This window comes from Eumetopias jubatus, unplaced genomic scaffold (assembly GCF_037043125.1).
Source record: "Eumetopias jubatus isolate StellerSeaLion01/CBP00866 unplaced genomic scaffold, mEumJub1_p1.0 scaffold_17, whole genome shotgun sequence".
Lineage (NCBI taxonomy): Eukaryota > Metazoa > Chordata > Mammalia > Carnivora > Otariidae > Eumetopias > Eumetopias jubatus.
Window position 1 is genome coordinate 32,689,390 of NW_028274823.1, and position 15,438 is coordinate 32,704,827.

General features: G+C 46.2%; 1 protein-coding gene across 1 annotated transcript in view; it reads left to right on the plus strand.

Moving 5' to 3' along the window:
- The window catches only part of TLL2 (tolloid like 2), a 119,962-nt gene that overhangs the window by 37,277 nt on the left and 67,247 nt on the right, over positions 1-15,438 (plus strand). Inside the window, exon 3 of the mRNA XM_088020098.1 lies at positions 15,088-15,165. Within this exon, the coding sequence (XP_087876224.1) occupies positions 15,088-15,165 (78 nt within the window). The remainder of the gene's footprint in view (positions 1-15,087; positions 15,166-15,438) is intronic.

A 15,438-nucleotide genomic window follows, 5' to 3' on the forward strand; every position in this document is an offset into this window, starting at 1 on the left:
CAGAAAGATTTTGCCTTACCTCCCTAGACATCATTCTTTGGTTCTTCATCATCTGATTCCATTTCTTGCTGCCCTTTACCTGGGTATGTCTTTGTTTGTATTTATTGAATGGAATTCTATGTTTCCTGTTTTTAACTTAAATAGTAGATCTCTAGAACAGAATCAAATGAAATAAACCATCCTTGAGGCTTGCTTATTTAGGCTGCCTTCCAATCCATCATTCTAGTATCAGTGGCCTAGTTATAAAAAATATTCCCCCTCCTGACTTAAGAGAACCCTGTGGTGAATCCTTTTTAACAAAATAAAGGATGCTTTTATCCAATAAGGAAACCACCCCCTACATATTTTGTTAGTATTTTCAGTTTTCTTAAAGCTATGCACCTTTGCTCTTGTATTTCTTGGCCCTTCTAGATGTGTGCATTTTGTCACAGCTGGAACCTGACCTCTGTCGCAAATGCATTTGCTACTCAAGTATTTTCTTCTTGGGCGTGATAATGAACTCAGTTGTTTTTGGACAAAACCAGCGCCACAACACTTCAGAGTTAGCCACTGCATGACAGACCTTGACCATGTCGCTTCGCTTCACGGGACTTCACTTTCCTTATCTGTAAAATGAAGGGTTGTGCTCTAAGCCTCCTGAGGGCCACGAATGTGTCTCTTGGTTCCTTTGCCAACGATAATCCAGAAATGTATGGAGACTAAACGTGTGGTCTTTGCTGCATGCACAGCTGGTTAGAGAACCACAGGATCTTTGGCTTCTCCTTCATTTGATGACTCACAGAACTTCAGAATGTTCTGCTCAAATTGTACCTAACCTGAGACCCTTCAGTGGGCTCCCCTAGGTGTTGGCAGAAACCTGTCTGTGGCCTCCCTTCGTCCTGTCTTAGAAAACAACAACACACAACAATGGGCAGGAGAGAGAAGTTTAAGAGAGCCGAGACTGCCTCCAAAGCCACCGAGGACCAGTGACAACTGGGCTGGGCTCGGAGAGCTGGAGATGCAACCTGCTGAGGGGCAGCAGGTGGTCCTGCCAGTGTGTTTGGGATGAGACTCCTGCCACCTTCCATTGTGCTAACCTGTGGCTGATGTGCAGGATGGCCAGAGCAAAATCCCATTTCTTTGGGGGCTGTTTACAGTGAGGTCTGCAGGTCATTATTTCTGTGGTTTCCAAGGAGGTCCAGGGAGAGGAGGTGATGATGGTGGTGGAGTTGCCAGTGGAATCTCATCCTGTGTTCTGGTCATCTTATTTCTCTTCAGTGTCCTTTAAGGAGCTTGTTTGCCCACAGACAGTGAGAGAAAAGCCCCAGCTGGCCTTGGCACTGAGCCTCTAACTCGCTTCTGCTACTCCTTGCTTTCTGCTTCCCAGGTTCTCTGGTACCCTCCTGCTCCCCTAGACCTGGACTGCCATTGCTGGAAGAAGGAGATCCTGTCTCCTCTGACGTTGGCACCCCCTAGAAGCATGGCTTTCCCATTTACTCTGCAGCCCAGAGGTCCTAAGCAGTCAGCCCACCAGCCAAATCTGGTCTGCAGATGTGTTTTGTTTGTTTTGTAGTGCTCACATTTTTAAACTTGCTGCCAATATTTGAAAAAAAAAATCAGATTTCTCATAAAAATCCGGAACTAAGTCTGGCTTCTCTTGAAAAGTTGGGAGATCTGGCCATGCTGGTCCAGCATTTCCACATGGCAACAGTCGATGGAGTTGCATAAGGATGGGTTGACCTCCGGAGGAGCGCATGCTCTGCAGTTTGCCACAGACCCCACTAGCCCTCTTTGTCTCTCACAGCCAGCCTCTTGCACTCTGATGTGTTGCTTGCCTGGCCCCCCAGCTCTAGCATCTGAGTTTGCATATTGGGCCAGTGGGTAAAGGATACCATCCTTGGGCCCTAAATCAGATCCCATGGCACTGACCACACCACTTCTCTCTTCTCCGCCAAGGGAGGAGGGTCCCAGAGCTGCAACTGTTGCCTGGTAATCTGAAAGAAGATCCTCCTTCTGGAGACTCTTTTCTTGAACTTTCGGTCTCTGGCACCTCTTTGCAATACAGCATGCCATGACTGGGGCTCTGCATGGCACTGGGGAAGAAACACAGAAAAAGACAGAAGGGCGCACTCAGTGTCTTGGAGGGCATGTTTTATGGCCCAGCAAATGCATTGGCATCAGAACAGGATCTTTGTGCCCTAGTGAATCAGTGGGATGGGAGCATTAATAGATATTAACTTCTCAGAAGCAAAGGGGCCATTACATTTCACTGACATATGCCATCACCCAGAAAAACCCTAGTCACCTTAACCTCTGTTTACCTATAGTATCTTTTAGAGGTGAAGCCATTGCTCTGCAGCTCTCCTTGAACCGAGCTGATGTCTCTCCAGAAAGGTCAAACAAAGACAGGCCATGGGGCTCTGTGATCCTTTCTGCTTCTCTCCTCTAGTTCCCTGGAGAGGGCTTGGGTTGGTCTTCCTGTCTTTGTTTTCCTGAGTTCCCTGCTACTCTTTCTGTGACCCAGTCCATGGGGCTTGCTCTGTGAGACATCTGTAAATCTTTACTGGTCATTTGGTTATCTGTGCAGAGGCCATGTGATAAAACCCTTCTAAGATTTTTCTATGAGGACACACATATGCCTCTTCTGAACTTTCCACATAGTGAGAATCCTACCCCTCAAGTCTAGGTAACCTTTCTTTTTTTTTTTTTTTTTTTTAAAGATTTTATTTATTTATTTGAGACAGAGAGAGCACATGAGAGGGGGGAGGGTCAGGGGAAGAAGCAGACTCCCCGCCGAGCGGGAGCCCGATGCGGGACTCGATCCTGGGACTCCAGGATCATGACCTGAGCCGAAGGCAGTTGCTTAACCAACTGAGCCACCCAGGCGCCCGGTAACCTTTCTTCAGTATCTGGGGTTTCCTCTTCATTCTCTGCTCCTGTCACATAGTAAGGGACAGAACCATGAGGCAAAGACCGAGGGCTGGGGGTTAGACCCTCCCAGCTCTGCTGCATACCAGCTGGTGACCACAGATCAAGTGCTTTACCTCGTTGAAACTTGGTTTCCTCATCTGTAAAATGGGGACAACAGTAACAATACCTCACCCCACACAGGGGCAGTGAATATTGGCCGGGATAATATATGCCAACATTCGCCAACCCAGTTCCGTCCAACTTGGATGGACATATTTGTTATGCATGTGTCACAAAAACTGCATGGAGGAAATACACAGGGTGCTATCTCTACCCAAGGAGTTAAGTGTCTTGTTAGGAACAACAGACTTGGTTCACAAATAGTTATACCGTGGGCCTGGTATGATCGGGCCCAGGAGCTCCTTGAGAGCAATGACTGGGTCTGGTCTATTTTTCTATCTCTGGCCCCTGGTACAATGCCTGGCACAGAGAGGTGCCCCATAAGAGCTAGTTCAATGAGGGAACGAATGAATGAATGAATAAAGGGACATGAAGGAGATGTAAATGAAGCACAGAGGAGGGGGATGCGTCGTGGAGGAAGTAGAGCTGGGCCCTGAAGGATTTTGACTAGGGTTGTAGCTGGAAGGATTGTGTGTTGCAGGCGGAAGGCAGAGCTTGAATGTAGTCATGGAGGGGGAGCTTGGCAGAGAGAACCAAGTGGTTCAGGGTGGCTGGCAGGTCGGTGGGACATGGCAGGTGGGGGAGAGAAGCTGGAAAGACACATTGGGATCACACTCTGGTGGGACTTGGGCTAAGGACTCTCCCCCCATATGTTGCCCTCTTCCCCACCCCAGGGCCTGCAATGTCTTTGCCCCTCACCATCTGCCTTTCCCTCAAACTCTGCCACCCCTTCTCCGGGAAGCCCCCACATGCCCAGATCTCCTCCTTTTTTCCCAGGCTGGGCAGTGAGCTCTGTGAACCATCATGTGTCTGTGTGCTCCCAGTGCCTAGTCCTGTGATGCTCACCAAAGTTGCTGAGTAAACAACTCTTCACAAAGGGAAAATTCCCTTTCCCCCAGATTCAGCACAATTGTTACCATTAATCCCATTATTTTGCTACTTAAATCGTTGGAAAAAGATACCTCATTTTGCTTTTATTTTCATTTCTTGGGGGTAAACTTCTGTATAAATACCTACCAGTTAGATTTTTCTTCTGTGACGTGTTCACCAACTTCCTTTATCCGATGTCTACTGGAGACAGTTTTTCTCATCAATTTGCATGAGCTATTTGTATAATACGGATGATACCCATTGTTACCTTCAAAGCAGACATTTTCCCCTCTCTGGGTGATTTGTTTCCAGTTTTGGGGATTCATCTTTCTGATACACAAATGGTTTTTTTTTTTTTAATTAACATACAATGTATTATTTGTTTCAGGGGTACAGGTCTGTGATTCATCAGTCTATTAAAGTTTTTTTTTTTAAGGTGACACACCCCTCTTTTTTTTATTTTTTTATTTTTTTTTTAAAGATTTTTTTTTATTTATTTATTCATGAGAGACAGACAGAGAGAGAGAGAGAGAGGCAGAGGGAGAAGCAGGCTCCCAAGGAGCAGGGAGCCCGATGCGGGACTCGATCCCAGGACCCTGGGATCATGACCTGAGCCGAAGGCAGACGCTTAACCATCTGAGCCACCCAGGCGCCCTGTCTATTAAAGTTTTTGAAGTTGAATGTGTCAAACCAAATTTTCTTTTTCTTATGCTTCTGAACATATAAAACTTTTCCTACTCTAACTTTGGGAAATAACATATTTTTTCTACTGTTTTCCTATGGTTGGTTTGTTTATACTTCACTCTTACTATCCATTTGGGTTTTCTCTGAGGGTAGGGTTGATACCCCTCCCCCTAATTTCTGAACAGTAATCTCAATACCGTCCACTGAATATTCTTTCCTGGTGCTTTGGCAATGTTTCCTTTATCACGTAGTGTGTGGTTTTGTGCTCCATTCACCTATGTGTTTTGTCATGTTAGTTTCTTCATGTGTTTAGTATTTGATGGGCTGCATTCTCTTCATCACCCTTGCTCTGGGTTTTTTTAGAAATGTCTTGGATAATCTCACTTGTTTATTCTTCTAGGTGAGTCTAGGAATCACATTTCTACAAAAATCTAAGAGGATCCCAACAAAATCTTCTCAGAATTTGGATCATGGTTGCGTTAAACCCTTAACTTCCTTTGGAGAAACTGACCCATTTATATCATTTACTCACTCCATCCAGGAACATGGAATTCTTCTTCTTCACTTACTGTTATCTTTACAAATTGCAATAAAATGTATAATTCTCCCAGATCAGTTAGACACATTTCCTGTTAAAGTTACCCCTAGTGTCTTATGTTGCCCATTCTGATGGGTCGTCTGAAATGTTCCTTTCCACTGGCATCTTTCAGCATGATGACTGTGGAAGGGAGCGCCTTGATCACGTCTCAGAGCAGACTTGGGCTTTCCTCCCCCACCCTTCTCTTGGCCAGCTGCGCACCAAACACCTAACGAGCTCACCTAAGCACCCTCCTCTCCATCGCTATGGTCTGCCTGCTTTAGGATGTCATCACTTCTTGTTTGGAGTCCAACCTCCATGTCCTCTGGCCTCCCTTCCCTTCCTCCCTCCCTGTCTGCCAGGTCCATCCCAGGCCTGGGGATACATCACTGAAGAAGATGGAGCTGGTGTTTTAGAGGGTGTCATGGAGGCAGGTAGTTAACATGCAAGCACATAAACAAGATCATTGCTGATAATTCTCAATGAACCCTGAAGGGAATAAATGGGGACTGGGAAGTTTCTTCCAGAATCTTCCTTTTATACATTCAGCTTGTAAGTCCAAATTTTGGTTCGAATTTTGGCCCTCAGCATCTCAGGGAAGGATTTAATTGATGTCCTACCACGCTCCTCGGTTCTTGCTGCCTCACCATCAGCTGTGAACCCTGTGGGTCTGAATTTTTGCCCCCATGTCTCTCTAGTGTCCCACCACTGCCACACCTGACCACTCCCTGCTTTAGAAGCACACTCCCTCAGAAGCTTCTAGAAATCTCTGTGTGGGAGAAGCCCCAGATCGCCCTGTATTACAAAGGCCATCAGTGGAGGCACAGGGGCATGGGATTGCATCTGGGTTTTGCCTCTTTCTGGCTGTGTGACTGAGGATGAGTTAGAGTCAATAGTGATAATAGTAATCGGAGTAATAGCTAACTCTGTGAGTGCTGATATGGGGCCAGGCATTATTCTATGCCTTGCATGGATTATCTCTCTTAATCTTCATAACAACCCTATGAAGTGAATCCTCTTATCCTCATTTTATGGATGAGGAATCTGAAAGAGAAAGAGGTTAGGTGACTTGTTTAAGTTCACACAGCTAGGAAATGTTGAAGTAAAGGCTGAATCCTAAGCACTCTGACTCTGGAGGTCCATCTTGCAAACCACCTGATTTGCCTGAACCTCAGGTAAACAGAGATCAGGTAGGTGGTAGGGAGGCTGTCACATTCATGCTCCCCGGCACACCTCATCTGGCACAGGCATTCCCTGGTACTGTCCTCTCCCTCCATGACTCTGGGCTCGGGTGTGGGACTTGCTTTGCCCAGTAGAACCCTAGAGAGCATGACAGAAGCAGAAGCTTTTACAAAGCAGTGGCACATCGGGACACATCGTTTTGGAATGCTGCCTGTTGGAAGCACCCTGCTGTTAGGAAGCCCAACAGAGCCATGCTGTTAGGAAGCTCAAGAGGGCTGTATGTAGACACCACATGGAAGAAAGCTGAGGCCCCAGACATACAGCTGCCCGTGAGCCATCCCTCAGCCATCCGAGCTCTCCCAGCTAAGGCCCTAGACACTGTGGAGCAGACAAGCCAGTGCCATTCTTTGCCCCAATTCCTGGCCCACAGAATCAGAAGCAAGCATAAAATGGTTATTTTAAGCCACTCCATTGAGAGGGATAGTTTGCTACGCAGCAATAAATGATGGAAACAGCCTTCGAAGAAGCCAAGGCTAGGCTGGGTGTGAAAGACGTGGGCTGCGTGTATGAGAGTCCCTGGAGCCCAGGCTCAGGAGAGCACTGGAGGCTTGAAGCCAGGTGAGCAATAGGGACTACTTCGAGATCACACCTAAGCTAAAGGTCTGGCCTTGTTGTAACAACAGTCAGGGACCAGGAAAAATGCAGGTGCAGGCATTCAGGATAGGTGGAGGGTCCAAAGCCAAGCAGAATGGATGTCCGGCTGGAGGCCCTGGGGAGAGAGCACTCCAATTTGCGTGATTAAGAAGCCTCCCGTGAGCTTCCCCCTGGAGTAGGAGCAAATTCCAAGACCTCATCAGCCAGTGTTTGGACACTGGTGGGAGCCAGGTGACTGACTGGAGAAGGGAGGGCTGGATCTAGGAATCGCCTACACATCACTGTCTGAGAGAAGGTCCTGACTGGCCCCTTCACTTCTCAGCCATGAGCTCTCCTGCCTTCCATCTTGCTGAGGTGTGGACTCATTACTTTTTCTTTCCATGGTCAGAACAGAAAAGCAAAAAAACTGACTGGACCACAACTTTTCCATCTGCAGAAACACAACTCTGTTTCTTGCTTTCCCAGCGGAGAAGGATTTTCCTGGCAGCCGCCTGTATATGTGTGTGTGTGTGTGGACACACGCATATGTGCACCACAAAGTGCAGAGCACATGTTTGTAGGCAAGTGTGTGCCATAATCTAGCTTTTTTTTTTTTTTGGAAAATCCCTTTATTTCCTGATTATAAAAGTAATCACAATTTAGAAACTACAAAAAGTATGTAAGAAAATAAAATTCACCCAAACATCACCAACCAGAGATCATCACAATGAGCATTGTGGGTATTTCCATCCAGTCTTTTCTCCCCTATCATTTTTGTAGATGCTTTTTCAAAAAAGATGGGATCATACCCAGTTCTATTGGAATCACCCTGGGCACTGTTTCCTTATCTGTTTTTTGACTTAAAATATGAACATTTTCTCCACTTAGTAAACTCTCTTCTAAAAACAGTTTTTGAGGTTGCATTGTGTTCCATTACATAATAGTTCATTTTACCACCCCCCTATTGGGGGTGTGGTTATCACAGTCTATCTTATAAATATGTGGAGATGAAACAGTCTTTGTCTTTATCGTCAATCAGTTCCTTAGTGCCAATATCCAGAAGTCATATTCTTGGGTCAAAGTCATTTTACTGCCTGTTTTGATACATCTTGTTAACTACCTCATAAATGTTACCAATTTATATTCCTGCTCCACCAGCAGTATATAAAAATTCCCTTTTTATTATACACTTGCTGATATTAAATCATTTCATTAACAAAAGCTGGCAATGATCTTTTAACTCATTTTCCCTTTCCCTTCTGTAGTATTTGAAATTTGGCATAGATATAAAATTTACTTGGCCCTGAATTGCTTAGGATTACACATTGATTACCAGAGTGGTTGACTAGTTCATTCCTAAATCAACCTGTTAAGGGGGCTTGGCCTCTTTTTTTTTTTTTTCCCCTAATGAATAATTAAAACCTCCGCTGTGCAGGTGTTTCTTGCACTGACCTGGGTGGGCAGATATGTCATCCATTGGCCTGGCCTGAGATGCTCGCTCAGACCACACTTGCACAGGTGTGGGCTAGAGGGCAGGGGAACACGGGTTCTGGAGTCAGATGGGCCAGACTGGAAATGCAGAATCTGTCACTTACCAGCTGGGTGACCTCCAACACCTTACTCCTGACCCTCCGTTTTCTCTTCTGTAAAAGGAATAATATTACTTATTCATGGGATTGCTGTGCATATTACATATGACCAAAGGGCATGGCAAATTAAGACTGCTTAAGGCATGGTTATGAGGATCAGACTTATAAGTCCTGCACAAGCTGGCTGTGCATTCCTCAGGCACAGCTCCTGCCTATGCTGCCCTCAGCCCCGGCTCCAGCCAGCGCCACTCATTTTTACTTGCTGGGTTTTTGTTTGTTTGCTTGTTTTTGCTTTTGTTGTGTTTTGGTTTTGTTTTTTTGCTGGAATGCTCTCGCCAGATGGAGGTCCCTCTTTCATCAGTTAGGTCTCAGCTCAAATGCCATCTACTCAGAGAGGCCTTCCCTGGGCTCCCATCCCCCAATTGGTCTTTCATAAAACTGTTCTAATTTCTTCAAAGTGCTTCCTCCCCCCCGTGGAATGATCTCATTGTTTATTGCTGATTTTTATCCTCTGCCCGAGAGCCATGAAGGCACCATGAAGGCACCATGAAGGTAGGCCCTGGCTGTTCTGTCTTCAGGAACCCAGTCCAGTGCTGCCCAAAGCAGATCCTCAACCAGTATTTGTTGAATGACTAGACTAGTAATAAAGTGATTTTTAGGATCTTGTGCTAGAGATTTTTTTTATTATTATTAGAATAAAGCAAAGCAGTTTCATGATAGATTTACCTACCTCTGGTGGGTCAAAGCTGTAAATACACGTGTATTAAAAGTGAGTAGATGGAGGGGATGCCTGGGTGGCTCAGTCAGTTAACCGTCTGCCTTGGCTCAGGTCATGATCCCAGGGTCCTGAGATCCAGCTCCATGTCAGGCTCCCTGCTCAGTGAGGAGTCTGCTTTTCCCTCTTCCTCTGCTGCTACCCCTGCTTGTGTTCTCTTGCTCGCATTCTCTCTCTCAAATAAATAAATAAAATACTTAAAAAAAAATAAAAGTGAGCAGATGGAGAGTGTAGGTTGGCCTGGCAGGGTTACCGTGGTGTGTGATGTATATTAAAGGATTTGACACCAGACAGTCTGGGGAGAATCTCAACCTTTCTAACCAATGACTGTGTGTCTCCAGTGATATCTTAACTGCTCTAAGCCTCAGTTACCCTGCACGTAAAATGGGAATGATATCCACTCAGGGTTGGCTTGAGGATTAAATAGATTAATGTTATGTGTAGTACCTGCAAGTAATCAACACTTTAAAAATGGTAGTTATTCTTGTGTTTAAGAAAACCAAGGACTAAATAATGTTAGACTCTACAAATGAGGAATAGAAGGAATAATTGATATCAAGTTTTTTTTATAATACCATATTAATGAATATTAATTCATAGTCACTATAAATAAGCATATATTCAAATGAGCAATATTGATCTATGGAACAAGGCTCTGTCCTCCTGGGCTTTGGAAAAGCCCATCTCTTTCTGCCTAGTTGTCTTTGGATGTATATAGTTAATATTTCACTAATTATGGTGGAGGAGTGTTGTGTGTACATCAATGTCTCATATGATGCATATAATTAAGCTACGTTTTGTTGGGAGCGGAAGAAAATTGGGCTTTCCCAAAGAAAAGCAGCTTGCTCCCAAAGTTGCTAACAGATTGCTTCTTAATTGAACTTGGGAGGTGAATTATATGGTGAATTAGAAAAAAGAACAACTCTGAATTTAGTGAATTGTTCCATAAAGGAAACTGTGAGATTGAATTGCAAATGCTGGATAGAAACATTTCAGCCTGGCCCCATGCATCACGGGCCGTTGACCTCTGCTGTGTTTCAGTGAGAGCGTGAACAGGCCTGTAGCTCTCTTTTCAAGGCCTGGAGGGCATTCTTTCCCAGAGACCAGCTGTAAGCCTGGGTTTCTTATGCAAAGGAGACGTTTGAATAAGCCCCTGTGACTAATGAAATCTACAAGGTCTTTGCATATCCTCTCACTGAAGAGGTAATTAACCAAAGATCAAATACGGGCATATATATGTATTTTTTTCAAATATTTTTTGTCTTGCAGTTACACTCAAGGAAAAATTTATCCCCACACCCTGAATGCTCCCTCCCCCATTGTCCCCAATCTTTGTCTGCAGCAGGCCATATTTCTCTTCCTTGTTCCGTGGTGCTCACGGGTGCAGTTCCAGCCAGAGTCACACCTGTCTTACTCATTTGCTAACTTTTACTGGAAGAGAGGAACATTTTCCATTGATACAGATGTGAGAAATGACTTTTTTAGTGTTTGATGTCTGTTTCCAGCTCCACATCTTTCATTCCTGGTGAGCTTGGGAAGGAAGAGTTTCGTTTTAAGAAAATATCAGGTTCTCTGAGTAGTGAATCTCAACCTTTGCTGCACCTTAGAATCACCTGAGGAGCTTTTGAAAATCCCAAGGCCCAGCCCAGGCCCAGACTGATTAAATAAGAACCTGGGTGGGGGGTAGGGGCGGGGAGGGACCCGGCATCCGTGTTTGTCTAAAAAGTTTCCCAGGTGATCCCACATTGCAGTGAAGGTTGATAACCATTGTCCCAAGAATATCTGCTCCCCTCTCTCCATAAAAGCTGATGGATTTTCCCATCCATTAGGCTGAGTTAGAAATGATTGAGTTATCTTTTTAAGCACTGTCTACCTGACTCGTCCATCCATCATCCATCAGTCCATTCATCCATCCATCCCATATTTTATTGTCTGCTCTGTGCCGGGCACAGTGCTGCGTGTTCATTGTTGGACAAGACAAGGATACTTTCACCAAGATGCTAAAAACTAAAAACCAAACTGAAGGATCAACTGAATGGACAGGAGATGCCTTTGCGGTAAGGGGTATGAATCAGCCCAGGCCCTATATGTGCGCACAGAGCAGAGGGCTTCTAACCTGGGAGGAGCAGTGAGGCAGTGTCCCAGAAGAAGTGGTGTCCCAGCGGAAACTTAAAGCACCAGTAGGATTTGGCCAGGTGAAGAGGTGGGTGTGGCCGAGGAAAATAGAAATCAAGGTGCTATAGGTAGCTCAGGGTGGCTGAGTGGGAGTGGGGAAAGTAGCAGGAAGCCCCAGGGCACCAGGTGGAGGAGGCCTCAGGGAATTAGAACTCATCCCAAGGGCAGTGGGGAGCCTCAGGAAGGGTTTCATTAGGGAGAGTGGCAAAACCACATTAAGTCCAGGGAGATCCCAGGCTCAACAGTACTGGGAGCATGAGATTTGCTGCCCTTCTGAGAAAAAAGACAGTCTCTAGTCTCTTGCTGGTAAGGATGACAGAGGAAGGATTTGTGTTCTTAACTGGCCAGGGCCCCAAGCTCTTGCAGGCCTCCTGGGGGGAAAAAAAAAAAAAAAATGCCGTGAGTCCCTTGGGAATAGCCAATCTCTCCCAGGCACCCCACTTATTCTTCTTCTTTCTGGTCCTGAAGGGAAGGAGTACAGATTTGGAGGGTCACATACTACCCACCTTCAGCCATTACCGTTGCTAACCATCTCTGTACCCTCGAGATAGGCAAGTCACTTCACCTCCTGGGGCCTTGTTTCCTTCCTGGAAAATGGGGATGGTTATGGCCCTTTTGTCATTGTGTCTTTATGAGGCCAGACTTATTAAACACAATACAAGAAGAGCATTTAGCACTGTTCTTAGCGCATGTTCAACTCCATAACTGGCACATAGTAATCACTGATTCTTTTTCCCCTCTGGCTACTAGCGGGCCCCTGTTCTCCCCTCAACTCCAGAGTTTGAGCTCCTATTATAGTGGGCCAGGTGGATCCGAAGTCCTCCACCCCGAGCCTGCTGCAGAGCTGAATATCAGTCTCTCCTGGCCTTAGCTCCCTCAGCCACAGCCTACAGCTAACCTTGAACCCAGGCTGTGCTCAGGTATCCTTACAGGTTTAAGTTTTTTTTTGCCTCCTTCTACCCCTTTTGCAGGAGCCAAGCACGTCTAAACTTACCAGCCCTTCATGCTGGGCTAGTGCTATGTGGAATCTCCTTTCAAATGCCAGCCCCTGAGTCCCTCTCCTGTCCACTACTAGTAACCCTGGTCATATTCAAAGCTGGTGCAGTTACAGAGCCCTCTCATGTTCTCTGGCTCTTATCTAGATCCCTCGGAATAAAAGCCAAATCCTGAAAATGGCACCACATGAACTAACCCTCCAGACCCTCCACTGCCCTCTGGCCACAGTGCCTACTACTGTCTCTCTCACCCATTCCATTCCAGTCATACTGCCTCCCTACCCCCAAACACACTCCCACCCCGGGGCCTTTGCACCCGTTGTTTTTCTCAGTTTGAAATGTTCTTCCCCAGTCTTCTGTAGACTCTCTCTGTCACTCTCTTCTAGCTTCTGCTTTTCTATCTCACATGAAACAGCAACCCCTTATCCCTAGCATTCATGGTTCCCTTCACCCTCATTTATTTTCTTTGTAGTGCCTATCGGCAACTGACTTAAATATTTGGTTGCCTATTAGCTTATTGTTTTCTCCCCTACTCTCCATCAGAATATAATTTCCATGAGGTCAGGGTAGAGTTTGTTCTGTGTTGTATCCTGAGCAGCAGAAACAGCATCTGGCGTGGAGCAGGTGTTGGATAAATATTTGTTGAATGAGTTAGTCCCTAAACAAACCCATTACCTCATTTGGTCTTCAAAACCAACAACCCATTTGACAGATGAAAAATACAAATGCCCAAGGTCTTAGCCACAGTTTCACAGCAAAGACGAAGCTAGTCCTGGAGCTCTGGCTTCAGGCTCCCCTTCGCTCCACGCATGCCACATTCCTCTGCCGGCCAGCGATTTTCCCCTGACCTTTAGCCTGAGAGGAAATGATATCGAAGCTGGAAGAATACCCAGAGGGCTGGGAGCTGGCAGCCAACGGCCCGGCAGCTGCAAGGAGTGTGTGAGTGGATTTCGAGTTGGCCAGAAAGGCAACGGAACGAGCAGGATGAAGGCACGCAAAAATGTCAGCGCACGCCTGGTCCGCCACTGGAGAGGGAAAGAGGTGGGCTTCGTGGTGGAGGCTGAGCTGCAGGACCGCAGGGCCGACTCCCTTGGTTGTCCCGGGCCAGGTCATTGGGGCATCTGTTTGGGACTCTACCCCAAGCATTCTTGGGAGCTGTGGGGCACAGGAAAGATCCTCAGGCTTCTGACCAGGAAGACTGTCCTGAGCACCACCCTGGGCTACTCATTTTGTGTCTTGGTTTTCTCCTCTGTAAAATGGCATTACACTCTTGTCTGCCACAGAATGTTCTAATGGGGGTCAAAAGAGGTATGGGGATACAGCTCTGTAAGCTGCAAATTTCTAAACAAATGCAAGAAATGATTTTGTAAGTCGATTGTCCTGTAGTTGCTTGGATGTGGTTTCCTATGTACGATAGTCTCTCCTGGACATAGGCTCTATCCTCAGATCTGCTCCCTGGTGTCACAACCCACCCAGTTTTTCAACCCCCAAATGTAGGAGTCACTGGGGACCTCTCTCAGGCCCTTGTATCTAATCCATCAGCCTCCCTGCTTTCCTGCCTGCAACTATATTCCTGATATCCTTGTGGATTCGGCCTCCCTCTCTGCCTGGTTCCCCCTTGCCCACCAAGGGCAAGCTCATTCCCAGTCTAGATTCTTTCCTGATCCTGGGCCAGATCTCTGTGTCAGTGGTCAGGGAAGGCCCCTTCTGAGCACTCATACTGCATACGATCTTCAGATTTTCTGAACCCACAATGACTTCGTCCATTTGTTTTCTTACCTTGGGTTTATTGTCCAGTTGCCCACTTTACCCATCTGTCTTGCTCACTGCTGAATCCCCCGGTGCCTGGAACTGAACACAGTTCCAGTTCGCCATGGGTCTAATACTTTTAGCTGATTGACCACCTTCCTGGTGGGGACAGATGTGAGCCAGGTTTTACACAATGGCTACTAGCAAACAAAGACAAGCATCACTGTCCTTGACGGAGGCCCTGTCTGCAGAGTCTGATATACAAAGTCTACAGAGCAATTTCTAAAATGAGACTCACCCCAAAGAGAAAACCCAAACGCCTACTTAAGCCAGGGCAGTAACTGACCGCATCCCGTATTTAAAAGCAGCACTGAGGACTTCTCCCACATTCCACACGAGGGGACTCCAGAAGGGAGTGTCCTGTTTACATTCAGCCTTCCTAATGGGGGCGAGGGTAAGGAAGCTGACTTGCAGGTTGACTTTGGGATTTGCCTCTTAACTTTGTATATTTGACTCCAAGTACCCTTGAACTGATAGAGGAGAGCAATACATTTCTAATTTGTGATTTATGTGCGTGGTTATGAAAAAGCAGGTTCTTTTTCGCCCTAGCATCTAGAACAGTACCCGGCACGTGATAAGTGCTCAATCAACCTGTGTTATCAAATCTTTACTGATCTGCCAGAGATCCTGGTCATCCCCCAGGTGACTAGGTTTGCTCCCTCAGCTCTTGGTGCTCCTACAAAGAAGGCTGGTGAGTCCTCACGTTTCTTTTCTTTCTCGTTCCTTTAGGTGGGCTGGAGAAGCAGCAATCTGAGAGCCGGGAGAACGCAACCTCCACCAGTACCAGCGGCGAGGAAACTAGAAGGGGTAATGTGAGGCCCCACCAGGCCTTTGGGTCCTTTTTTTTTTTTTTCAGCAGTGGTAAATTTCACATAACATAAAAGTTCCATTTTAACCATTTTAATGTGTGTAACTTAGTGACATTAAGTACATTCACAATGTTGTACAACCATCCCACTATTTCGTTCCAGAAAATTTTCGTTCCAGAAGATTTTCATCACCCCAAAAGAGACCCCACACCCACTAAGCAGTCACTTCCCTTTTCTCTCTGCCCCTGGCTTTGGAAACCTCTTTTTTCTT